Source organism: Bufo gargarizans, chromosome 5, assembly GCF_014858855.1.
Source record: "Bufo gargarizans isolate SCDJY-AF-19 chromosome 5, ASM1485885v1, whole genome shotgun sequence".
NCBI classification, from domain to species: domain Eukaryota; kingdom Metazoa; phylum Chordata; class Amphibia; order Anura; family Bufonidae; genus Bufo; species Bufo gargarizans.
The window spans coordinates 278,044,653-278,069,618 of NC_058084.1; the positions used below are offsets into that span (position 1 = coordinate 278,044,653).

The window sequence follows — 24,966 nt, forward strand, 5'->3', positions numbered from 1 at the left end:
ATGTGTGCCACTGGTGAGTAAGAGTACTAGCTTTCGTAGCGGCGCTACCCACCATCCCAGTAATAATGTTGGGAGATTTTAATAATGTTATCCACCCAGGAATGAGTATGGGTCTGCAACAAACAGCAAGTGAAGTCACCCCATCTGGGAGATTATTAATGGCTGGATTAAGCAGTGATGTGTTCCCAAGTGGCACATGGCCTAGCAGCAGCTTGCTGCTTTGGGACACATCACTACTGAGACCAGCAGCACATGTGTCCCTGTCCATGCAGAAGCTGACAGGTGGGATCAGTACAGAGCAGGTTGGTTTCTTTTCACAGGTTCTGTTGCCTGAATATTTTTTTTTGGGGGGGGGGGGGGGGTCCAAACAACCCCCTTTATTCTTCTCCATTCATATTCTGAATGCCAATGGACTCAGTTATAATTGTGACAGTGGAGCTCCCACAATGCACTGCTCCATAGTAACATGAAACACACACAATTTAGCTTATAAACGAATGGAGAAAACTTACAAAGTAACTTTATGCAGAGTACTACTATGACATGTCTTCCCTCACATTTCATGATCTATTAGTGCCGAGTGCTTTGTATTTTAAGCGATACAGTTATGTGTGAGAGGTTGCCCTATGACATGTAGGGGCTACAGGTGGTAACCGTGTAGCGTGGTCCCTCAAGTTACAATATTAATTGGTTCCAGGACGACCATTGTAAGTTGAGTAATTGGTTCCAAAGCCCCAAAATGTCAAAGATAAGAGAAAATGAAGATTTAACAAAAATAAGCAGATAACCAAGACAGATAAATGAAGTCCTTACATATAACACTCAGGAAGAGCTGCTAACTAGCAACGAATACAACTACTTTACCAGAGAAGTGTCCTTGATTGGTTGGATCTGAAACATTGTATTTGGAATCTAGTTTCACCTTATGATGGGTCAGAAAAGACTATTGTATCATGAGGGATCACTGTACTTCTATAGAGTGCAATGCTTACTGTACGTCCAAGCACATATGCATTTCTGGCTCAATGAACGTTTTTCATGGCACAAAGACAAAAGCTACATGCAAATTCATATAAACAGACATTTATGACATTGTCTTAATTAATTGCGGTGCAAATAAAAATATGGCTAGATTAATATCACTAACAAACAGTAAAAATAAGCTTTGTATACATAACTTAGAATTTGATGAGGATGTTAGAAAAATATAGGATGCGGCTGAACACAGCACCTTAGGCCTGTTTCATATTGCTGTTCTCAGTTCCGGCAGGCTCTCTGGATCCAGCATTGCCGGAAGTTAACCGAATACCCAAGGGCCGCTTTGACTATGATGCAATGTCTCTACTGGACCCAATTATAGTCAGTGGGGCTGGTGGGCATTCCAGTAACATCTGGCAACGCCAAATCCAGAGATTCTGCTGGAACTCAGGAAGGCAGTGTGAAACAGGCCTTAGTTGTGCCACATTCCCGTAAATTAGATTTGGCAATACAGTCTGTGTTACTGATCTGGGCCAGGGTTCCTTTAGGCATCATATGACACTGAAGACCATGGAAAGATACTGTTCATATGAGACTTGTATCCAGCCATCTTGGTCTGTGTCGCTGCGTCTGAAAACATCAGTCAATTTCTAGGGAGAAAAAAATTGAAATGCTAAGTAATATGTTATGACCATTAAAAACAATAGCATGCACATGTTTTCTGCCATTGTGTTCCATAAAATAAACCATATGCTAATCTCTCTTCGTTCTCTATGGAAGTACACAGCTTTCCTTTTGTGTACCAGTTCCAGCCTGTATTCTAGACCAGAGCTGCAGTCACATTTCTGCTGGATATCATTGAAAACAGGTTATCGGTCACATTCCTAGTTTCCCCTGTAAAGTGCCTGTAAATCACAAGCTCAGTGCAGACAGAATAGTGAACGTAGCTCTGGGCCATCACCAAGGCTCACTACACAGTGAGTAAAGCAATGTATGTACACATTTATGCAGACTTAAAACCGCTGATGTGAAAGTAGCTTAATTCAGGTTTTGATATCTGGCAGAAGATCTCAGAACCTGAATTAAACTGACCCGTTTTGCCTCCATTTACAATTTACATCAAGTTTTGAGATTCTCTGCCCGATCTCAAAACCTTTTAAATGACAAATACAAGGTCTCAAAAAGGCAGGAAATGCTCAACTCCAAATGCAGTTGTGCATTTATGGTCTGTTGCTAAGGGCATCCCATGGGTAGGACTCTAAGCCTTCTCCCATTCTAGGGAACTGGGAGCCGTTTACCATGAGTCCGACTTTACGCTGCTGTAACTTGCCCACTGGCTCCTGGTACTACCCATATGGTACAGGTAGGTTTAGCGTTAGGTCCTGTGCCACTTGAGAAACCTTGGCATGGTGTGTGGGCTCAAGTATTTTTTTTGTTTACTAATAATCCCTATACTGCGAGCTCTGCATACATAAGTTAAATAATCATTTTGGTTCAGTAGAATTTGATAAAAAGCTATTTTTAAAATATGCAAATTACCTTGCTACCAGCAAGTAGGGCGGCTACTTGCTGGTAGCAGCCGCATCCTCCGATCCTAATGACGCCCCCTCCGCATTGTGATTGACAGGGCCAGGCAACGGAATCGTTCTCTGCTGGCCCTGCCTGTTTGCATTTAATATCTGGTGCCTGCGCCGCGGCCATACCCATCTTCAATTTGCGCAGGCGCACTGAGAGGCGGGTGTAGGTGTGACGTCATCGGCACATTGAGGATGGAGCGGCCGCCTCTCAGTGCCCCTGCGCAGATTGAAGATGGGTATGGCCGCGGTGCAGGCGCCAGATATTGAATGCAAACAGGCAGGGCCAGCAGAGAACGATTCCGTTGCCTGGCCCTGTCAATCACAATGCGGAGGGGGCGTCATTAGGATCGGAGGATGCGGCTGCTACCAGCAAGTAGCCGCCCTACTTGCTGGTAGCAAGGTAATTTGCATATTTTAAAAATAGCTTTTTATCAAATTCTACTGAACCAAAATGATTATTTAACTTATGTATGCAGAGCTCGCAGTATAGGGATTATTAGTAAAAAAAAAAAAAGTTTAGTAGGCTGACAGAAGGCCTTTAATATAAGGATATACTGGCTAAAGTCTCATTTTTAACATCAGTGTGAGTGTTTAGTCAGATGTTACTGTTTGCATCCACCACAGTAGTGCACCTATTCTTGTAACTATTTATTCCACCTCAAAACCAAATTAAAAAAATGCAGATGTGAAATAGGCCTTATTCCAATGAATTCTAATTCTTGCAGGGCTCCCATTAGCCAAATGGCACAGTATTTTGGGTTACAGCTGAATCTGCTACAGATCCGACTTCACTCTTAGTAAGAAACAGATTCTTCTACATGTAGAAACATGGGGCAGATCTCCATGGTTCACATACTGTATCTAGTTGCTGGATGCAGGGAAGACATGCGGTTTGTATTGACATCACCGCTGCAGTCTTCACCAGTGTCATCACCCCGTTGAAGTTCTCATATCGCGATGTCACACGCGTTTGGCCTTGAATGTATTCAGTTTTGCATCAGTCTGGGAGTACAGACCATTTATATGTACTAAATGGGCTGACTATCCTACTTGAAGCACCCATCCCAGATACAGAGTGCCACAAAACCTACTAAAGTTATATAATTCTGTCACATTATTCTTCAGGGTCACAAAATCCCTTTAATTGTATAATGAACGCCCAGAAAAAGCCATGAGGAAACTAGAGTAGCATATGGTGGCCTTTCCTAGTTAAGCTCCCCCGCTGCCATAGATGTCATTTAAAGGGCTTTTACACTTACCGTATATACTCGAGTATAAGACAAGTTTTTTGGCACATATGTTTGTGCTCAAAAAGCCCCCTCGTCTTATACTCGAGTCTAGGTCTTGATTGCGAAAATTCGCCAAAAATTTGCATTTAAATTTTCGCATAAAAATTTGCATGAACTGGTATTTTCCCAAAAATCAAATATTCGCTTTAGTTGGTTTTTGTACTGTTAAAGTTATTGTTGATACCATATTGTTTTTCTTTGAAATAAATATTCAAAAACCTTTAACCTACTGATGCCTCAATTAATGTAATTTTATTGGTACAGTATCTATTTTTATTTTTGAAATTTACCAGTAGCTGCTGCATTTCCCACCCTAGTCTTATTCTCGAGGCCCCTAAAATTAGGGGCCTCGGCTTATATTCGGGTCGGCTTATACTCGATTTCTTACTGATGATCTATCCATTGAAGTGAATAGGGTTGAGCCGTGCCCAGTCCAGTGAAATAGTTGTGATGTCACAGGCCTGTGGGAAACAGCAAGAAGGCCACAACACTACTGCAAGCGCCGCTGCCTTTACAAGCATCCTAGGTGTCGGACCCCCACCGATCAGATGCCGATAACCTAGCCAAAGGATAAATCTTCAGGAAGAATAAAGTGTAGAACCCCTTTAAGGCAGACACTAAGAAATTGTATATTACTACTCACCTGCAAGACAATACAGCACTGGATGAAATCGTCAAAGGCAACCTGTCCTCTCCTCTGCCGGTCGAATTTTCTAATGAGAATATCATAAAACTGATCTGTCAAGCGATAACCTGTTCATGAAATGTCAAGAGGTGGAAACATTCAGTTAATGTCTGCAATAAGTCCACAATAAATCTGAACAATCAGCTGCAGTGTAAATCATGGATAAAAACAGATGTAGCCTGAGCATCTGATCAGATACAAGGTAGGTATTTCAGACAAGAAACTGAATTATGGACAAGCAATAGTGGGACGTGTGCATATGCTTTAACCCCATAGTGGGTCTTAGTCGCCAAACAATTATATAATATAATCTCCACACTATTTACTATTTTTCTATCAATGTAGTTGTATGAACACTTGTTTTTTGTAGCACATTTTGGGATACTCAATGTATTGATTAACCCCTTAAGGACTGGTCAAATTTTCATTTTCGCGTTTTCAGTTGTTTCTCCCTGCTTTCACATAGACATGTGATAGTTTATTTTTTTGCAGGACAAGTTGTATTTTAATGGTACTATTTAATTCACTATATCTGGTTTGAAAAAAAAAAAAAAAAAAAGAAAAATCTTCGGCGGGCAAGAAAATAATAAATTGCATTTCCACCATGATTTTTCAAGTTTTTATTTTGGATGTTCACTATATGCTAAAACTAGCGCGGTATTCTGCGGGTCAGTATAATTCCAGCTACACCAAATTTATATAGTTTTATTTTTGTTTTATTACTTTAAAAAAGAATTATTACTTTTTATGTTTTGCTCTACAGGACTATGTGAGGGCCTGTCTTTGCAGGGTGAGTTCTAGTTTTTATTGGTACCATTCTGGGGTTAAAAATACTCTAAGGATGGGTAATGTGACAATAAAAAATAAAAGAATTATACTATATTTTTTCCCATTACAGAATTTCACAGACAGTTTAATATAGGTCATTTACACAAGCAGCAATGCCTATTGTATTTTTTTTATATGTAAAATTGAGAAAGGGGGCGATTTTATTCAAACTGCATACTGCACTCACCATGTGCACCACTTGAGGGCCACGTCCCCTTTATAAAATCGCTAAAGGAGTAAAGTGGAGGTAATTCATGTTTACTGCATTGTTGACCGAACGCAGATTGAATTGCGATTGTGCTGAAGAGGAGATGAGCTCCGTGCTGTATTCTGTATTGTGAACCACCAGAATATTTACTGTCCGTCATTAGACCACCAGCCACCATGTAAGGGCATAAGCCACATAAGAGAGGTTACACAATCAGGATTGGCAGTTTCTCTGCATGTGGATGTGGCACCAGTTATAGAGCACTTCTACAATTGATCAAAAGCCTCCTTCTTGCTCCTATTTAAGCATACCTTTAGTGAGGAGGAGGGGAGAGGAAAAAAAAGTTGAAATGCTCCATTAGGCCCAGTCCACTCCACCTTTAAATTCACAGTTTCTGAAAGTTCAAACATTTTTTTGTATTACACTAAGGCCTGTAATGAACACAACTGTAGTTTCAGTCTGCATCCGATCTGCATTTTTTGCAGATTGGACCTGCACCCATTTATTTCAACCGTGGGCTGTCCGCATTCGTATGTCCGTTCCGCAGCCCTGCAAAAAAAATAGAACGTGTCCTATACATGTCTGTTTTACAGACAATAGGCAGTTCTAACAGATGGCAGGGCATACCGATCCACAAAAAGCTGAACACATACAGCCAGTACCCGTGTTTTGCAGATCCACAATTTGCACAGCGAAAAAAATAAAAATAAACTACAGCCATGTGCATGAGCCCTAATGCATATAAAATAAAATGAAGCAACTTGCTGCTGCAAATGGTCTGGATTCAAAAATCGCCTACCATTTTGTGTCAATCCATGGTGACGGACCACAAGCACAATGTGTAGACTGAGCTTGCAGTCAGGTGTTACTCCTTTCTGCCCCTCCTGTATAACATGTAGATGGGTTAGGGACAAGAGCTAACATTGACACAAAACAGTCAACCCTTACAATAAGAGTTCTACTTTTAGGCTTTGCAAACATTGCTTTCATATGGAATATCTAAGTTTTTTGGCACTGATTAAAGTGCATTATTTTGACATGGAATCAGTGCCAAAAATGCCTCCAAACAGCCCCTCATTCATTTCAAAGGGAAGCAGCAGCATCTACCTGGCAAGGTATCCTCATGGTCTCTTATTTGTTGGGAAGACTATCCAACATACCGTAAAACTGACTGCATAGCCAGGCACAGGTCCACAATCTGATGTGGCAAATGCCACTCCATTGCCCAACTCAGATTTCAGATCTCATAGAATTATCTGGAAGAGGTGGTAATACAAGTATCACAGCTATGGAGTAGAGAGGCCTCCTGGATCCACACCCTTCCAACCATGGACCCCGGAGTGTTAAACAGAATATGAGATGGCCATTAGTTGTGACAGCCACTCAGATATTACTAGTGGGGGGAGTACAGGTTCAGAAACTTTCATATTGCATTAGGTTTTGAGGCAATATAAGCATCACTGCTCTGTATTCTGAATTGTTCATCACCTGGGTCACCCCTGACCTCTGGACTAAGTATATATGCGACACTGGCATATTGTGTGCTTATGTCGTTGAAAATTGCTGTGGGTGGGCTGAAATGTGACCTGTAAAGAGGCTGTACTTGCTATGAAGAAAGGAGCATGCTGCAAGACGTTAGAGCTGTCTTCTATATTACTGCTCATCTCCACCAGCACCCCGTAACCAGCGAAGTGCCCACCACTTGTTGGAAATTCATAATATCGGTCTGAGCAGGCAGCATTGCCAGTGCCACAGTATTTGTATGGAAGACTTACCAAAACCTGTTAAGGCTTGCTTTAATTCATTCTTGTCAATCGATCCAGAATTATCTCTGTCATAGGACCGAAATATAGTCTGCCAATCAGTGATATATTTCCACACCCCTGTAAACTCATGGAAGTTCACACCGCCTTTGTAATCCCTGTCAAACATGGCTGAAATATACAATGAAAAAACAGTATCACTCAGTACACAATACCAAAGTGGAAATAATATAAAATCAGGGCTGAAACATAAGGGGGGGGGGGGGGGGGGTTGTTGTTTCCCAATTCTAGGAGTTGCCTCACATTAGCATATGGCATTTGTCATGTAGAAAACATTAATACAAGGCACTTAATATATTGCGATTATCCATATTGCCTTCTTTGCTGGCTTAATTGCCATGACCACCCTGGATACGCAGGCGCGTCTGTATTAGTCAGTGAATGTCTGACCGCTCCCTGCACAGACATCTCCGACGAACAGATGGCGCAGGCGGCAGAATTCGGCCGATAAATGAGATTGAGGATGGCATTCTAAAGGAGATGGGCGGGCTTGACGGACGAGCGGGGCGGCATACAGTGCGAGTAGACCGAGCCTCTAGGTGCTGAAAAGACACCCCCATAGCACCTAGAGGCTCATTAGCATATCAATAAAACTATGTTTTTTAGTGAAACGGATCCACACAAAGGTCTGAAAATAGCATTGTTAGGTAGATCAGACACTAGCAGATCGCTAGTGTCTGAGAGCTAATTAGGTCAAAATGAGGTGGTAGAAACCCTTTAAGGGGTGGGGGGCTGTGGAGGTTACTGTTATAGTGGATAGAATTGATATCTTTTAATGACACACACATAGATTAAATATACCGAGCAAAGCCGGGTCCTTCAGCTAGTCACAATATATTAGTAAGTGCCTTGTATTAACCTACTCTACATGATAAATGCCATTTGCTGAACTGAGACAACCCCTTTCAAATGATCACTAACTTTTCACACAACTTTGCATAAATCAGTAGTACAAGGGACTACAAGAAACTTGAACTTCATGTAGGTTACAACTGGCGTTTCAAAATGTGGAACGGGAAAAGCAAAAAAATAGCCGTGTTGCATCAGCTAGTGGTGGAAATCTGCAGCTTCACAGCAGACTTTGAGATGAGCCCATCTCGTTCATAGCGATATGACACATGAGGATCCGATCACTTAGTAAACAGAATTCATACTTGCCTCATCTTGCTACGCCACCATGTCATTTACTGACACACCTATACACTCCAGGGATACACACCACCCTTCAATATTAGAACTTCCATAAATTAGATCTTGGCTGCTGCCTAAGAACAGATGACTTGCAAAAGCTTGAAAAATCTGAACTATGGGAAAGTATAAATCACCCACTGATCAGTCTTCTCCTACCGCAGAATAGAGGGTGAGGATTAAAAATATGGTGGCGCAACCATCTCCCAAATCCATGGTTTTGCCGTTAAAAAGTTGCCAAACCCAGGGTCACCAGCCCATCCATTATTTATGCCAGAAACGGGTGTAAATGAGGACTGAAATGTACGCCAGCTACGAGCACACAGACTGCCGGAGGAAGCATTTGACACAGGGCTAGGCGATGCTTTGCACACTTTGGTCTTGATAAATGAGAGCCTATATATGTGAACATGAACTTACAGATAATAGCTCGGACAGTGCCAGGGTTAAACGGTGTCCAGGTACCTGAAAGCAGAAGGAAGAGTTTAGTAAAAGACTGAAGTATATGAACAGTAGTTTACAGATGTGTTAGTTTACTTTGGGCCTTGTTCACATTTAATGCATATGGCACGCTAAGATCCCACGTTTACATGTTAAAAGGGAGACTGTGACAGAAAAGCAAACTCCAGCAGTTATGATGCGGAAGGGCGAACTTTTATTGAAGTGCGGCCTTTACATACAGTGACGTTTCGGCCTGATGTGGCCTTTATCAAACTGGTGCCGCTTAGAGGAGACAGAAAAGTGTAGGCAATAGCTGCGCGCTACCCAGAGTGTCGGAGTGCAGCCATTTCTACACTTTCCCCTCTCCTCTAAGCGGCACCAGTTTGATAAAGGCCACATCAGGCCGAAACGTCACTGTATGTAAAGGCCGCACTTCAATAAAAGTTCACCCTTCCGCATCATAACTGTTGGAGTTCTTTGTTGTTATATACGGGGTGGGAACCCAACTAAGAGCATTTATTGGCAGAGTGCCACGAAGTTCTACATTAGATTAGATGCCCAACAGAGGCATCCATTACCCATGGGCTATAGTGGCATCCATTTAAAAGGAGTTGTCCAGTCATCTCATATTGATTGCTGCACCCCTACCGATGGGTGCTCAGACGAGCTCTACTTGCTTTTCAAGATTAGAAATGACACAAAAAGGCCCGGTTTGACGACCAGACCTAATTACTCCCAAAATTAATGTAGCAATAGTACTGATCTCCTAGGGGACAGAGGGGTAAAACTTAGCATTTAATAACGATAATTCTAAGATAAGTAGACACTAGAGGATGAACCTCTGTAACAAAAAAAAAACAAACACAGCACACGGGGCCTAGACTAAACATACGCATACAGTATGGAAAAGAGAAAAGGAACATTCTCACCCGGGTGTTGATGTTGACCGGGGGGTTCTCTCAAGCAGTATTAAGAATAGAGACTGACCTGTGATGGTAAATCGCCATACTGGAAGGTGCCAAGCGTGTGTACCCCTGTGCGGTGTTGGGTACCAGGGTGGATTATCCCTAGAAAACCCTATACAAAAAGGACAGGGGCTAGTACGCCCTACTTATCTATACGGGGAGCTTGCCCCGCAAGGAGCGTCCCCGTCCGGATACCTGACCCTGTAAGGGCAGAATCCCTAATAAACCCTATGTAGGTGCTCCCGACAAAATGAAACGTGACACGTCGGGAGCACCTACATAGGGTTTATTAGTGATTCTGCCCTTACAGGGTCAGGTATCCGGACGGGGACGCTCCTTGCGGGGCAAGCTCCCCATATAGATAGGTAGGGCGTACTAGCCCCTGTCCTTTGTATAGGGTTTTCTAGGGATAATCCACCCTGGTACCCAAACACTGCACAGGGGTACACACGCTTGGCACCTTCCACTATGGCGATTTACCATCACGGGTCCGTCTCTATTCTTAATACTGCTTGAGAGAACCCCCGGTCAACAACACCCGGGTGAGAACGTTCCTTTTTTTCCCATACTGTATGCGTATGTTTCTGTGTTTATGTTATTTGTTACAGAGGTCCATCCTCTAGTGTCTACTTCTTTTAGAATTATTATTAAATGCTAAGTTTTACCCCTTTGTCCCATAGGGGGATCAGTACTATTGCTTTTCAAGATTAGACTGCGTGTCATCTCAGAGGTGCAGGGCAATTACAAGTGCTTGTGCCATTCAAGTAGTGCTTGCATGAGCGCCAGCTCTTTTTCAAACAGCTGATAGGTAGTGACCCCCACAGATTAGTTATTGAGGATAGGTCAATCAATCAATATTACTGGCTGCACAACCCCTTTAATAAATGCTGATCAATGATAACGTGTAACCCTTTTGTTGTCAGGTTTATTTTTTTGTTTTGTTTTTAAGACCTTCTGCACCTCTGGTAGCCAGGACAATTTTTTGCAGTTTTGACAAATAAAAACTAAATTATGAAATAACATCATACTAACCCCTATCTAATATATAAAGATAAGTATGTGTGAATGTATGTACGCCAACGGAACCCGCAATCGCATTTACAATCGCCAAATTTGACACACAGGTACATCAGGTGTCCTAGAAGGTTTTAGACCTGGTCTCAGCCCTCTAGGATGTACCGTTTGAGATATGGCAGATACACACCAAACGTGAGTGTGAAAGTAGCCTTACCACTGGTATTTTTGCCCATTCTCCCTTGCATAACTGCTCCAGCTGCTTCAAGTTGGATGGTTTGCGCTTGTGAACAGCAATCTTTAAGTCTGACCACAGATGAGATCTGGGCTTTTGACTAGGTCATTCCAACACATTCCCAGATTCCGGTACTGGGAAACTGGTCAGTTGAGGGTAAGATGGCTGGTGCTAAATACAGGGATATTCTTGAGCAAAACCTGTACCACTCTGTGCGTGATTTGAGGCTAGGACGGAGGTTCACCTTCCAGCAGGACAATGACCCCAAACACACTGTTAAAGCAACACTTGAGTGGTTTAAGGGGAAACATGTAAATGTGTTGGAATGGCCTAGTCAAAGCCCAGATCTCAATCCAAGAGAAAATCTGTTCTCAGACTTAAAGATTGCTGTTCACAAGCGCAAACCATCCAACTTGAAGCAGCTGGAGCAGTTTTGCAAGGAGGAATGGGCAAAAATACCAGTGGTAAGGCTACTTTCACACTCACATTTGGTGTGTATCCACCATGGATCTGCACAGACGGATCCGTTCAGAACGGATCTGTTTGTATTATCTGTAACATAGCCAAGACAGATCAGTCTTGAATACCATTGAAAGTCAATGGAGATCAGTTTTCTATTGTGCCAGATTGTGTCATAGAAAACTCATCCGTCCCCATTGACTTACATTGTGTGTCAGGACGGATCCGTTTGGCTCAGTTTCGTCAAATGGACACCAAAACGCTGCAAGCAGTGTTTTGGTGTCCGCCTCCAAAGTGGAATGGAGACGGATCGGAGGCAAACTGATGCATTCTGAATGACAAAGGATCTGCTCAGAATGCATTAGGGTAAAGCTGATCCATTTTGGACCGCTTCTGAGAGCCCTGAACGGATCTCGTAAACAGAAAGCCAAAATGCGAGTGTGAAAGTAGACTAAGATGTGGCAAGCTCATAGACACTTATCCAAAGAGACTTGGAACTGCGATTGCCGCAAAAGGTGGCTCTACAAAAGTATTGACTTTAGGGGGGTGAATAGTTATGCACATTGACCTTCTGTTATTTTGTCCTATCTGCTGTTTGCTTCACAATTAAAAAAAAAAAAAATTAAAAATCTTCAAAGTTGTGGGTATGTTCTGTAAATTAACTGATGCAAATACTCAAACAATCCATGTTAATTCCAGGTTGTGAGGCACCAAAACACACACAAAAAAAGGGGGTGAATACTTTTGCAAGGCACTGTATATGACCACCTCAAAACATTAATATGCATAAGAGGAGTTACGCCTAGTATTACACTTTTTCAGCATGTATAAACATGAATATCTAATGTACAGTATCTCACAAAAGTGAGTACACCCCTCAAATATTTTATTACATCTTTTTATGGGACACTGAAAATATGACACTTTGATACAATGTAAAGTGGTCAGTGTACAGCTTGTGTAAATTTGGTGCGCCCTCAAAATAACAGTCATTAATGTCTAAACTGCTGGCAACAAAAAAAGTGAGTACACCCCTACGTGAAAAATCGTCAAATTGTGCCCAAAAGTGTCAATATTTTGTGTGGCCACTATAATTTGCCTTAACTCTCTTGGGCATGGAGTTCACTAGAGCTTCACAGGTTTCCACTGAAATCTTCTCCATGACAACATCATGGATCTGGTGGATGTTAGAGACCTTGCGCTCCTCCACCAACAGTTTGAGGACGCCCCTCAGATGCTCAATAGGGTTTAGGTCGGGAGACATGCTTGGCCAGTCCAGCACCTTTACGCTCAGTTTCTTTAGCAAGGCAGTGGTCTTCTTGGAGGCGCATTTTTTTTTTTACCATGTTGGAATATTGCCCTGTGGCCCAGTGTCCTAAGGGGGTGGGGGGGAAATCATGCTCTGCTGCATTATGTCACAGGACATGTTGGCATTCATGGTTCCCTCAATGAACTGTAGCTCCCCACAGTTGGCAGCAATCATGCAGCCCCAAACCATGATACTCCCACCACCATGCTTGACTGTAGGCAATATACACTTGTCTTTGTACTCCTCACCTGGTTGCCACCACACACACACTTGACACCATCTGAACCAAATAAGTCTATCTTGGTCTCATCAGACCACAGGACGTGGTTCCAGTAATCCATGTCAGTCTGCTTGTCTTAAGCAAACTTTTTTTTTTTTTTTTTGTGTGCATATCTTTAGAATAGGCTTCCTTCTGGGATGACAACCATGCAGACCAATTTGACGCAGTGTACAGCATATGGTCTGAGGACTGACAGGCTGACCACCACTTTAACCTCTGCAGCAATGCTAGATGCATTCATACGTCTATTTTGAAAAGACAACCTCTGGATAGGACGTTGAGCACGTGCACTTAACTTCTTTGGTCGACCATGGAGAAGTCCGTTCAGAGTGGAACCTGTCTTGTTAAACCGCTGTATGGCCTTGGGCACCGTGCTGCAGCTCAGTTTCAGCGTGTTGGCAATCTTCTTATAGCCTCGGCCATCTTTATGTAGAGCAACAATTTTTATTTTTATTTTCAAATCCTCCGAGAGTTCTTTGCCATGAGGTGCCATGTTGAACTTCCAGTGACCAGTATGAGGGAGTGAGAGCGATAACACCAAATTTATCAAACCTGCTCCCCATTCACACCCGAGACCCTGTAACACTAAGGGCTTTCACACGAGCGAGTCCATTGTGGGAATCGCGCTCCGTGTGCGAGTGTGATCCTCCACTCTGGACTTGCAGGAGCAAACGGCATTATCATGATTTATAATGCCATGTGCCTCTCCTTGACCTTATTTCTACAGAATCATACTGACAGCTTTAGGTCACTATGATTCTGTGGAAAAAAAGGCCAGAGACCCATAGCATTATAAATCATGACAATGCCGTGCTCTCCTGCAAATCCAGAGCAGAGGATCACACTCACACACGGAGTGCGAGTCCCACAATGGACTCGCTTGTGTGAAACAGCCCTAAGGAGTCACATGACAACGGGGACAGAAAATTGCTAATAGGGGTGTACTCACTTTTGTTGCCAGCGGTTTAGACATTAATGGCTGTGTTGAGTTATTTTGAGGGCACACCAAATTTACACTGTTATACAGGCTGTACACTGACTACTCTACATTGTATCAATGTGTCAGATCTTCAGTGTTATCCCATTAAAAGTTAGAAAAAAATATTTACAAAAATGTGAGGGTGTACTCACTTTGTGAGATACTGTATTTAACCTTTTAGCCATGTTCATCTGATCCCATCACAATAAAATCTAACAACTGCCTAATAATCAAGTACATGAATCTGTCACTAAGACTCCACCAGCTCATCTGTCCTGGTTAGAAAATCTAGGTTTTCATCAGTCACCTAGAGACCTCTGCCACGTGCCAATTATTCACCAATAATCAAGCTGTTTCTTCACTTTAACTCTTTGCTGAAATTTGAGGTAGAAATATAAGATATAAATAAGAGATGTCCAACAGAGACAACATGGAGAATACCCAAATAAGGCCTTTTATATTAAGCAGTGTGCCCCAATACTTTTGTCGGCTGATTGGTTCCCTGATCAGGGCGAGTTCACATGACGCTTTATGCCTTTGTTTGACATATATGTTAGCATGTTTTTTTTTCCACAATGAAACTATGATGAACGGATGCCACTTTATGGCAGTCTGAGGCATCCGGTGTGTGGTGTGTGGTGTGTGGTGTGTGGGTGTGTGTGTGTGTGTGTATACACACACTTTTTGTATACGTTAACCAGATAGAAAAAAAACGAGATGTGAACCCACCCTAAGAAAGAGCAATGATTTATGAAAGCACATCCCACGGATCATTGGCCTGTGTAAAAGGTCTTTAAAAAGGAACACTGACCTGGATTTTACTTACTGAGCTATTAACATCACCACATTAGTCTGCACGATTTACATTAAAATATACTAGTATTACTGCCCTGTGTCTTTGGTCTATAAAATTAGTTTTATTAATAAGTAAAGTACTTCAATAAAAAGCCCAAAGGGACGTCCCTCCGGCCATTGGAGTATAACTGCTCCCATTACTTCGGAGCCCAGCACCGCCCGACTGCTAATTTATTCACTGCTCAGCACCTCCTGGCATAGGCTTCACAGAACTCATCGCGCATGTGCCAGCTGTACAAATGGGCACTCCACAAACATTACGTCGGCGCTGAGCAGTGAATAAATTAGCAGTGGGGCGGTGCTGGGCTCCAACGACCAGAGGGACATCCCCTTGGGCTCCTTATTGAGGCACTTTAAAGTATTAATAAAACTAATTTTATAGACCAAATAAAAAGACACAGGGCAGTAATACTAGTATATTGTAATGTAAATCGTGGAGACTAATGTGGTGATGTCATTAGCTCAGTAAGTAAAATCCAGGTGACCGTGTCCCTTTAACTCCTTCACAACATGTGACGTAATAGTATGTCCCTTGTTGTGAAGGGGTTAAAGACCTTTAAAGATAGCACCACTCTGGAGCAGAGTAGGCACCATAGCAACTGCACACCTGATTTTTCACACAGCAGACACCCAGGCCTAAAGTCAGCGATCCAGCGGTAATGCCAATCACGAATATATAACCCCTCACATGCCACGGTCAAATGTGACAACAGCATCAGAGAGGCCAAAAACCCAGAAGCGCCTCCCCCAGAAGTAGATTAGGGAAGGCAATCCAGTAAAGTAATAAGTCAGAGCCTTTACTAGGCTTCTAGGTTTATTACAGTTTAGGCCAGCAGGTGGTAGCACTGAATTGTAATATACACATTTTTCTATAGGATAAAAGATCTATCTATCTATTAAATGGGCAAAATGCCAGTACCATTAAAATAAAAACATTATCCTATATGGTGAATGGTGTAACAGGGGAATTAAAAAAAATAGACTGTTCGGCATTTTTTTCATCACTTTTTTTTTTTAAATAAAAACTGATCAAAAAGACAAAGTTAAAATAGATCTTCCAAAGTTGTAATTTTTTTTTCTATACTTAGACACAAGAAAAACTATACAGATGTATTTCCGGCCTAATAGTACTAACCCAGAGAATGAAGAACACCAGTCAGTCAGTTTTACCACATAGTTAAAAGGGAACCAGTCACCAGTTTTATGGTGTCCTAACTAAGGGCAACATAAATAAGTGAGAGATTCTCTTAGCAAAATGCCAGGTCACTTTCTTTAATTGACCCAGTCAATCTGCCAACATCTTGTATTGAAAAGCTCCAGCTGATAATGATGAGTCATGAATATTTATGAACTCCTGACTCTCCCCGCCTACCTGCTGCTGATTGACAGTTCTTTTCCATATGAATCAGCAGCAGGTGGTCAGGGGAGTGGCTAAATCTCTGAATAAACAAAACAAACGCTGGACTCAAATCAGCTCATTAGCATGCAGCATCTTTGTGTGTATATTATGAGGTAACCATCTGTCACACCAGTAAGTGAATACATCTAAAGGCACTTTTTAGTAGTTAATGAGATTATATATATATATATATATATATATATATTTTAGATTATAAATCAAATATCCACATGACAGGTTCCCTTTAAGGCCTCATGCACACGACCGTTGTGTGCATCCGTGGCCGCTGTGCTGTTTTCCGGGGTCCGTGGGAGAGGGGAAAAAAAAAAAAAAAAAAAAAAAAAAAAAAAAAAAAAAAAACACACACCACAAACACACACACACACTCGGAAAATGCACCATTTTGCAGCCGAGACAGTGATCCGTGTATCCTGTCCGTCAAAATAAATATGACCTGTCCTATTTTTTTTGACGGACAACGGTTCACTGACCCATTCAAGTCAATGGGTCCGTGAAAGAACACGGATGCACACAAGATTGGCATCAGGTTACTTTCATACAGACGGATCCGAAGATCCGTCTGCATAAAAGCTTTTTCAGAGCTGAGTTTTCACTTCGTGAAAACTCAGATCCGACAGTATATTCTAACACAGAGGCGTTCCCATGGTGATAGGGACGCTTCTAGTTAGAATATACAACGAACTGTGTACATGACTGCCCCCTGCTTCCTGGCAGCACCCGATCTCTTACAGGGGGGTTGTGATCCGTACAATTAACCCCTCAGGTGCTGCACCTGAAGGGGTTAATTGTGCGTATCATAGCCCCCTGTAAGAGATCGGGGCTGCCAGGCAGCAGGGGGCAGACCCCCGCCCTCCCCAGTTTAAATTTCATTGGTGGTCAGTGCGCCCCCCCCCACCCCCCTCTATTGTAATAATAGCATTGGTGGCACAGTGTGCGGCCCCCCTCTCTCCCTTGCATTAACATTGGTGGCAGTGTGCCCCCCCCCCCCCCTTCCTCCCTCTATTGTTTTAATACATTGGTGGCAGCGTGCGGCCTCCCCTCAACCACCCCAATCATTGGTGTCAGTGGAGTTCCGATCGGAGTCCCAGTTTAATCGCTGGGGCTCCGATCGGTAACCATGGCAACCAGGACGCTACTGCAGTCCTGGTTGCCATGGTTACTTAGCAATAGTAGAAGCATCATACTTACCTGCTGGCTGCTGCGATGTCTGTGTCCGGCCGGGAGCTCCTCCTACTGGTAAGTGACAGGTCTGTGCGGCGCATTGCTGTCACTTACCAGTAGGAGGAGCTCCTGGCCGGACACAGACATCGCAGCAGCCAGCAGGTAAGTATGATGCTTCTACCCTGGGGGGGAGAGGGGAGGCCGCACACTGTGCCACCAATGTATTAAAACAATAGAGGGAGGAAGGGGGAAGGGCGCACACTGCCACCAATGTTAATGCAATAGAGGGAGGGAGGGGGGGTGCCGCACACTGTGCCACCAATGTTATTATTACAATAGCGGGAGGGGGGGGGGGGCCGCACTGGCCACCAACGATATTCAAACTGGGGAGGGGGGGGGCGTGGGGTCTGCTGCCTGGCAGCCCTGATCTTTTACAGGGGTCTATGATACGCACAATTAACCCCTTCAGGAGCGGCACCTGAGAATAAAACAAACACACACACGTTTTTCTATCCCGCAGACGTTCTTTTTATAGTGGAAGTCTATGGTGACGGATCTGAGGCATGGATGGCAACATGATGTGAACCCTGCCTTACAAGAGCTTATTTAAAGATAGAGACACACATAATGCACATAGATATCCAAATACAATGGAGGATTATTTCTGCTAGAGGGAGAAATATCTTCTATATCAGAGAAAGTCTATTAAAGTTTCTTATATTCATCTGTACTATTGTTGGAAACGACAATGACCATTTAGATCATATGGTTTACGGGACAAATAGGAGATCTCACTGTATTTACATGCAAATTCAGTTCACATAGAGATGCTAAATGCTACAAGACAAGTAACATTTCACATACATGTTATGCAGGGATCTATTGCTTCGTATACGTTTTGATCAAATTGCACATGACAACTACATAACCTTTTTTAAGATGGTCCCTATACAACATAGCACTGGTGGGGACAGCACCCTACTAGAAGGCTAGAAGTCCCCTAGGCTCGGGGCCACCCCACAGTCACAACATCAGGCAGCACTGCACCATGTGAACAGACCACAAAAGCTCACCTTTCCAAGAGACTCACTTGAAAGAGGCCATCATGACATGGTGAGTGGGCCTATGCCTTCTGATTAAAACATACTCCGAGACCCGTGTATATAAATTAGGCTCATCAGCAATACATCACTGCATGGCAGATAGATGTGCGCTCCTTTTTTCCTACTGTTAAGACAACCAAACTGAATTACTGACGAACAAGAACACTCTGTGAAATAGTTAAAATAATTTCTTTCAGCAAGACGTTTTTTATACCAATCCTCTGTACCCAGATGTGTGCCAGGGGTTTGTGGCTCTCATTACTGAATGCCTAGCCAACCATCTATTTATTTTTAAGAACAGATTTTTGCAGTCCATATTCAGTGTGATCCTGACCCTTTAAAGGGCATTTCTACCCTTTACATATTGATGATCCGGAGGATAGATTGGTGGGGGTTCCTTGTCAGATCCTGACCAATCTGCCAGCAGCAGAAACCTAACAGTGGACAGAAGCAGAAAGCCCTGTGTGGTGACTGTGCTGGTGTACTGCAGCTCAGCTCCTGTTCAAGTATCTAGGTCCTAGACAACCCCTTTAAAAGGGGTTTCCACCTTTTAGATCGGTAGGGGTCCAACATTGGGCACCTCCACGATACCAGCTGCTTGTGGCAGCTGTCTGCAACAGAAACATAATAGTGGACGGAGCAAAAAGCAAAAGGGTAAGTGCTTAGAGCTGAGCCATAGGTGTCATGATGCTGCAGATATACAGATCAGTAACTTACAGGCTGTGCTGGAGAAAAAGTGTCCTACCAGAAGAACCAACTTACAGTGCCCCAAGTTCCGGCATTACTGAACTATGGAAGATTTCCTCCTACAAGGTACACTGGAGGGTCTGTGTCAGAAAACATCAACCTCTCATCTTCCTTGGAAACCAACACAGCTATTTTCCTGTAGACATAGAGCTCCATTGTGTAAACTAGGGCATGGTCTTATTTTCCAACTGACGGGACAGCAAACCCAGGTTTCTGAGCTGTAAGCCACACACTGAACATCTCAGTCCTGCTGAACATGCCAGCAAGGAGCCGCTCAGAAAAATCCTTCTGTGCAGTTTATTTCTCTATACTAGACCTTGTACAAATTGACAGATGCTGTAAGAAGTAAAACATTATGGAGTCCGAAGCGGTCCATGACCACCGAGGAGCACATGCAGGACTATGAATCTCATACACAAGGTTTCCTCACCATTGGATAAAGCTTGCTGCAGTTCAATGTCCGATATAATGCCACTGTTGTCTGTGTCCACTCTGCGGGTGACAATAAAGAAGATATTAGTCACAATAAAGCTATCCAATACAGAACCTCAGTAACTTTGTGACCTGGAGCTCATAGACGCTGGGTGGATATACCAGGCTGCGTTTCCATGTTCAGGTTTTTTCCAGCACTGAGGTTCTTCAGCCTTTTCTAAAAATCCGGCAGCCTTTCAACCAGGCAAGATGGTTTCCTCAGTATGTACCCCTTGTCGTCCTGCAGATTCTCTCTGACCACCTGAACAGGTCCCCTGTAAATGCAGCCAAACAGGACGACTCAGGAAACCATTCGGTCGCGAGCTTAGTGGAGGAGCCTGCAGCCACGTGAGTGCAGTGGAACATTAAGTGCCGAGGAAACTGTCTGGCCTCCACAGGACAGAAGACTGACGGATTTTTTGAAAAGCCTGGAGAACCGCTATAAAGCACTTAGTAATACAGTTGTATTCCCAAAGCTCCATGGATCCTCCATCTCATGTAGACCCTGAAGGTCCTCCTTGTGCAGTGATCCATCAGTGGCCCATGACTGAGGGCATCCTCCCCAATCACATGACCACTTAGTTATTGAATAAGAGTGCCAGCACCTTGTGGTCTAGATAGTGAACACGTAAGCTGGGAAACCTCCTGTAACAGTCTCAGATATATACTTGCCCACGTCTCATGTATCATTTCATTTTCTCCCCACAACGTTATCTGTATTCTGTGGCTCAATAGGATTACATATGATCGCACATTCATCACCATGGAATTGTATCACCTTAACGTTTCATCTAACTAAACATTTACATTAGACTGCTGCCATGATATTTAACACTAGACATTTCATTGACACCATTGTGACTGGGAATGTGGCAGTTTTCGGAGTCTAGCCTGAAGAAGCTAGTACATAACATGGAAATCAGTTCCAGAATTCGTGTCAAGCATACATCCCCCTGTAAAGCCACATTCACACATAAGTATGCAACAAAGTGCATTTAGATACTGTTTAAAAAGCCTGTGTGAATAAGGGCTTAGGCTACTTTCACACTAGCGTTCGGGTGTCCGCTTGTGAGCTCCGTTTGAAGGCTCTCACAAGCGGCCCCGAACGCATCCGTCCAGCCCTAATGCATTCTGAGTGGACGCGGATCCGCTCAGAATGCATCAGTCTGGCAGCGTTCAGCCTCCGCTCCGCTCAGCAGACGGACACCTGAACGCTGCTTGCAGCGTTCGGGTGTCCGCCTGGCCGTGCGGAGGCAAACGGATCCGTCCGGACTTACAATGTAAGTCAATGGGGACAGATCCGTTTGAATTTGACACAATATGGCTCAATTTTCAAACGGATCTGTCCCCCATTGACTTTACATTGAAAGTCTGGACGGATCAGTTTGCATTATCATGAACAATGTTCATGGTAATGCCAACGTATCCGTTCTGAACGGATCTAAGCGTTTGCATTATAGGTGCGGATCCGTCCGTGCAGATACCAGACGGATCCGCACCTAAACGAAAGTGCGTGAAAGTAGCCTTAGCCAGACATTTCACCCACTGCAATTTAAAGGGTGCCGTGTGAAGAAATATGCCGACTTTCCTGCAGATTTGAGGCAGTTTCTGCAACATAACTTCCCTGCTGAGTGTAAACATGGACTAGACAAGCAGGGAAATGCATTTCTGAACATATGGATTTGCTCCCATTTTGGGGTTTGTTTCATTTAGTACCTGGTTTCTTTTATAAATGAATTTGGATTGACGAATTTAAAAATAACACATAAGACAGGCAGCAGCGCTCCACAAAGCCGGTGCTCCTGGGACCTACCTCTTATGTAACCAACAGATTATTTCCTGGCAACTGTAACTCTGTTGTTACAGGAGTCAGATGAATGGAAACAGGTAATACAGGTCCGTATTCTTGTGACCGGTAGAGGGCCGACCTTTAATAAAAACTAATCAATATCCCTGACCACTTGGTCTAACTGAAATGACCCCTTAAGGGGTTAAAGTACACATCTAGGATGAGGGTATGCCATCTACATACAGTGGCATGCAAAAGTTTGGGCACCCCTGGTCAGAATTACCGTTACTGTGAACAGCGAAGCAAGTTGAAGATGAAATGATCTCTAAAAGGCAAAAAGTTAAAGATGAAACACACTGACATGTTAAGAAATCTTAGGGTATTATTTTGGTTTTGTACAATTTTAGACTAGACTAATAAGAGGAAAGGAGTACCTTGCAAAAGTATGGGAACCCAAAGAGCTTTGAACGCTCAGATAACTTTGACAAAGTCAATACTACAGAGCTGTCCTATAGAAGAAGTGAATGGGAACACCATACTTGCTGTGCGAGCAGGTAAACAGCAGAGAAGGCCACGCTGCCGATCTGATAACCCCTTTAAATAGCCTTTAGGCCCCTTTCAGACGGGCATCCCAGATTTGCTCCGGATGCATTGCGGGAAACAGTTTTGACTGTGATTGCATTGTTCAGTGTTTATTGCACGAGTGCAATGTGTTTTGCATGCATGCGATTTAAAAAAAAAAAAAAAAAAAAAAAAAAACACGGAATGTGGTATCCAGACTCGAACTTCTTCACTAAAGTTCGGGTTTGGCTTCGTTGTTGCACTTGATTGTGCAGCCAGCATAGTCTACCTTCTTCTTCGAGGACCTGCAAAAGAACCTTTGATGATGTAATAACTCTCACCAGTGCAGGTCCTGCTGAATGAAGATAGAAGGATCTTCCATCTTCATTTAGCAGGACCTGCGCTGACGTCACCACGCGGTAAGCGAGATTACGTCAAAGGTCCTTTTGCAGGTCCTCAAAGAAGAAGAAAGATGACGGCTGCGCAATTAAGTGGATGAGGAGCGTTATTTTTTTTAACCCCTCAAGCAACATTTTAGTAAGCATTCTGAATAATATAATTTTCCTTTATAACCATAAGGGAAAATACTGTAAATTGACTTTAATTTACTAACATCATCTCCTAACATTTGCTTGCGGTTACTATGCAATTTTCACGCAGCCCCATTTAGTTCTATGGGGCCTGCGATGCGTGAAAAATTACCATTCATCTGCACAGAACCATTGAAGTGAATCGACTCCATTGCATAACAGAAATGGAACGGATCCGTTTTGCAGCCCATAGACTTCTATTATGACGGAATGAATAAAGGAATGCCTCTAAAGGCATTCAGTCATAGAATTGCGTTACGGTCCGTGGTAACAGAATCACTGACGCAATTCACCTTTTACCAGTAAACAAAGCGTGAATGAATATCATAACCCGGAATTTGCTCATCTCTAGGTACAAGCACGCTGGAGCCACTCCTGGATTCTATGAATGTGTTACATAGGGATTTGTAGTGGATTTTACCCTATATACATTACATCCTCTTTTCTGCTACACAGCATATCCTCCATGTGTGACCATACTCCATTAAGGAACAATTTTTTGTATCAAGTCTGAATTTGCATTTTTTTTAACAACATTTCTGGAAGACACAGCGCTGTAGCAGAGGGCAGGTCACAGTAAGGAGCGTCCAGCACATAACACTGTGGTATCAATACAAAGGGAAATTTCAAGAATGCAGAAGAATGAGCTGTATGGTGGCAGACTGGATAGACTGGTCTGAAGAGCAAGGCCGTCTTGTGTTTGGTGCTGGAATCCAACAACCTCATACACAACTTGCTCACCGAGCTATAATACGGCCGTGCACCGTCAAAGGGAAAACACCCTTGTGTAACAAGGAGTATATAATATGCTACATGGGACTTCAGCAAGACTAATTAGAAAAAGGGAAAGTCATTACTACTGCAGTCTAATATGTAGGCAGCGGCTGGGGCTCTTCACACCGCAATTGTGAATGTCAGCTCCATAAATGTATCTGCAGGTAGACAAAAAGATGGACACTGGACTCTGGTGGCCAATCCATGTGTGAAAATGATGTCTCATGCTCCCTGAACCACTCTTTCACAATTTGAGCCTGATGAATCCTGGCATTGTCATCTCAGAATATGCCCGTGCCATCAGGGAAGAAAAAAATCCATTGATGGAATAACCTGGTCATTCAGTATGTTCAGGTAGTCACCTGACCTCATTCTTGGAGCACATACTGTTGCTGAACCTAGACCTGACCAACTGCAGCAACCCCATATCGTAGCATTGCCCCCACAGGCTTGTACAGTAGGCACTGGGCATGATGGGTACATCACTTCATCTGCCTCTCTTACCCTTATGCGCCCATCACTCTTGAACAGGGTAAATGATGGTTTAATGCAGGCACGCTCAAACTGCGGCCCTCCAGCTGTTGCAAAACTATAACTCCCAGCATGCCCGTACAGCCTACAGCAGGGCATTGTGGGAGTTGTAGTTTTACAACAGCTGGAGGGCCTCAGTTTGAGGATGCCTGGTTTAACAGTTCAAGCCAATCCGCACCAAAGGCCGATTTCAATTTCAGACAGAATTATAATGCCATGGGCCCACGTCACAGGAGCAGCACTCAGGATGGTAGAAGCAGATATATTGTGAATCAGATAGGACTCCTGGTGGAAAAGCCCTGTCCTCGGCTCACAGCATACACCTGGAAAAAGTGAACTCATTCCAAAGTCTTCTGACTCCTCAGTGTTCTTTGTACTAAGCGCTACTTGATGAATCACAGGATGGTGCCTTCCAGTGCGAGTCAGTGTGTATGTGACCCAGCAAGCGGAAACTAAAAGTAACGGCATCCAGTTTCACTACTAGGCAGGGAAATCCAGCCATGGTGAGTAATAACACAACACAAGCCAGAAACTGGAGGCTCCCAAGCGGTCACCGCTGGTCATACAAGTCCCTGCTCTTGTGAGGGACAAGATAGGATCTGGGCGCAGAACAGGAACCCCAACAAAAAGTCAGTCATCCCTGATGCCACACAGTGATGGAGACACATTGTGATCTTGCGGGTAATACACAGCCCTGTGCCCACCT

At 43.4% G+C, this 24,966-nt stretch overlaps 1 protein-coding gene across 1 annotated transcript in view; it reads right to left on the minus strand.

Moving 5' to 3' along the window:
• Positions 1 to 355: 355 nt before the first annotated feature.
• PDCD6 (programmed cell death 6) overlaps positions 356 to 24,966 on the minus strand; it is a 28,831-nt gene continuing 4,220 nt past the window's right edge. The window contains exons 2-6 of the mRNA XM_044293014.1: positions 19,975 to 20,036; positions 8,997 to 9,041; positions 7,341 to 7,499; positions 4,488 to 4,597; positions 356 to 1,628 (exon numbers count right to left, since the gene is read on the minus strand). Coding sequence (XP_044148949.1) covers positions 1,530 to 1,628; positions 4,488 to 4,597; positions 7,341 to 7,499; positions 8,997 to 9,041; positions 19,975 to 20,036 — 475 coding nt within the window. The 3' untranslated portion in view covers positions 356 to 1,529. The remainder of the gene's footprint in view (positions 1,629 to 4,487; positions 4,598 to 7,340; positions 7,500 to 8,996; positions 9,042 to 19,974; positions 20,037 to 24,966) is intronic.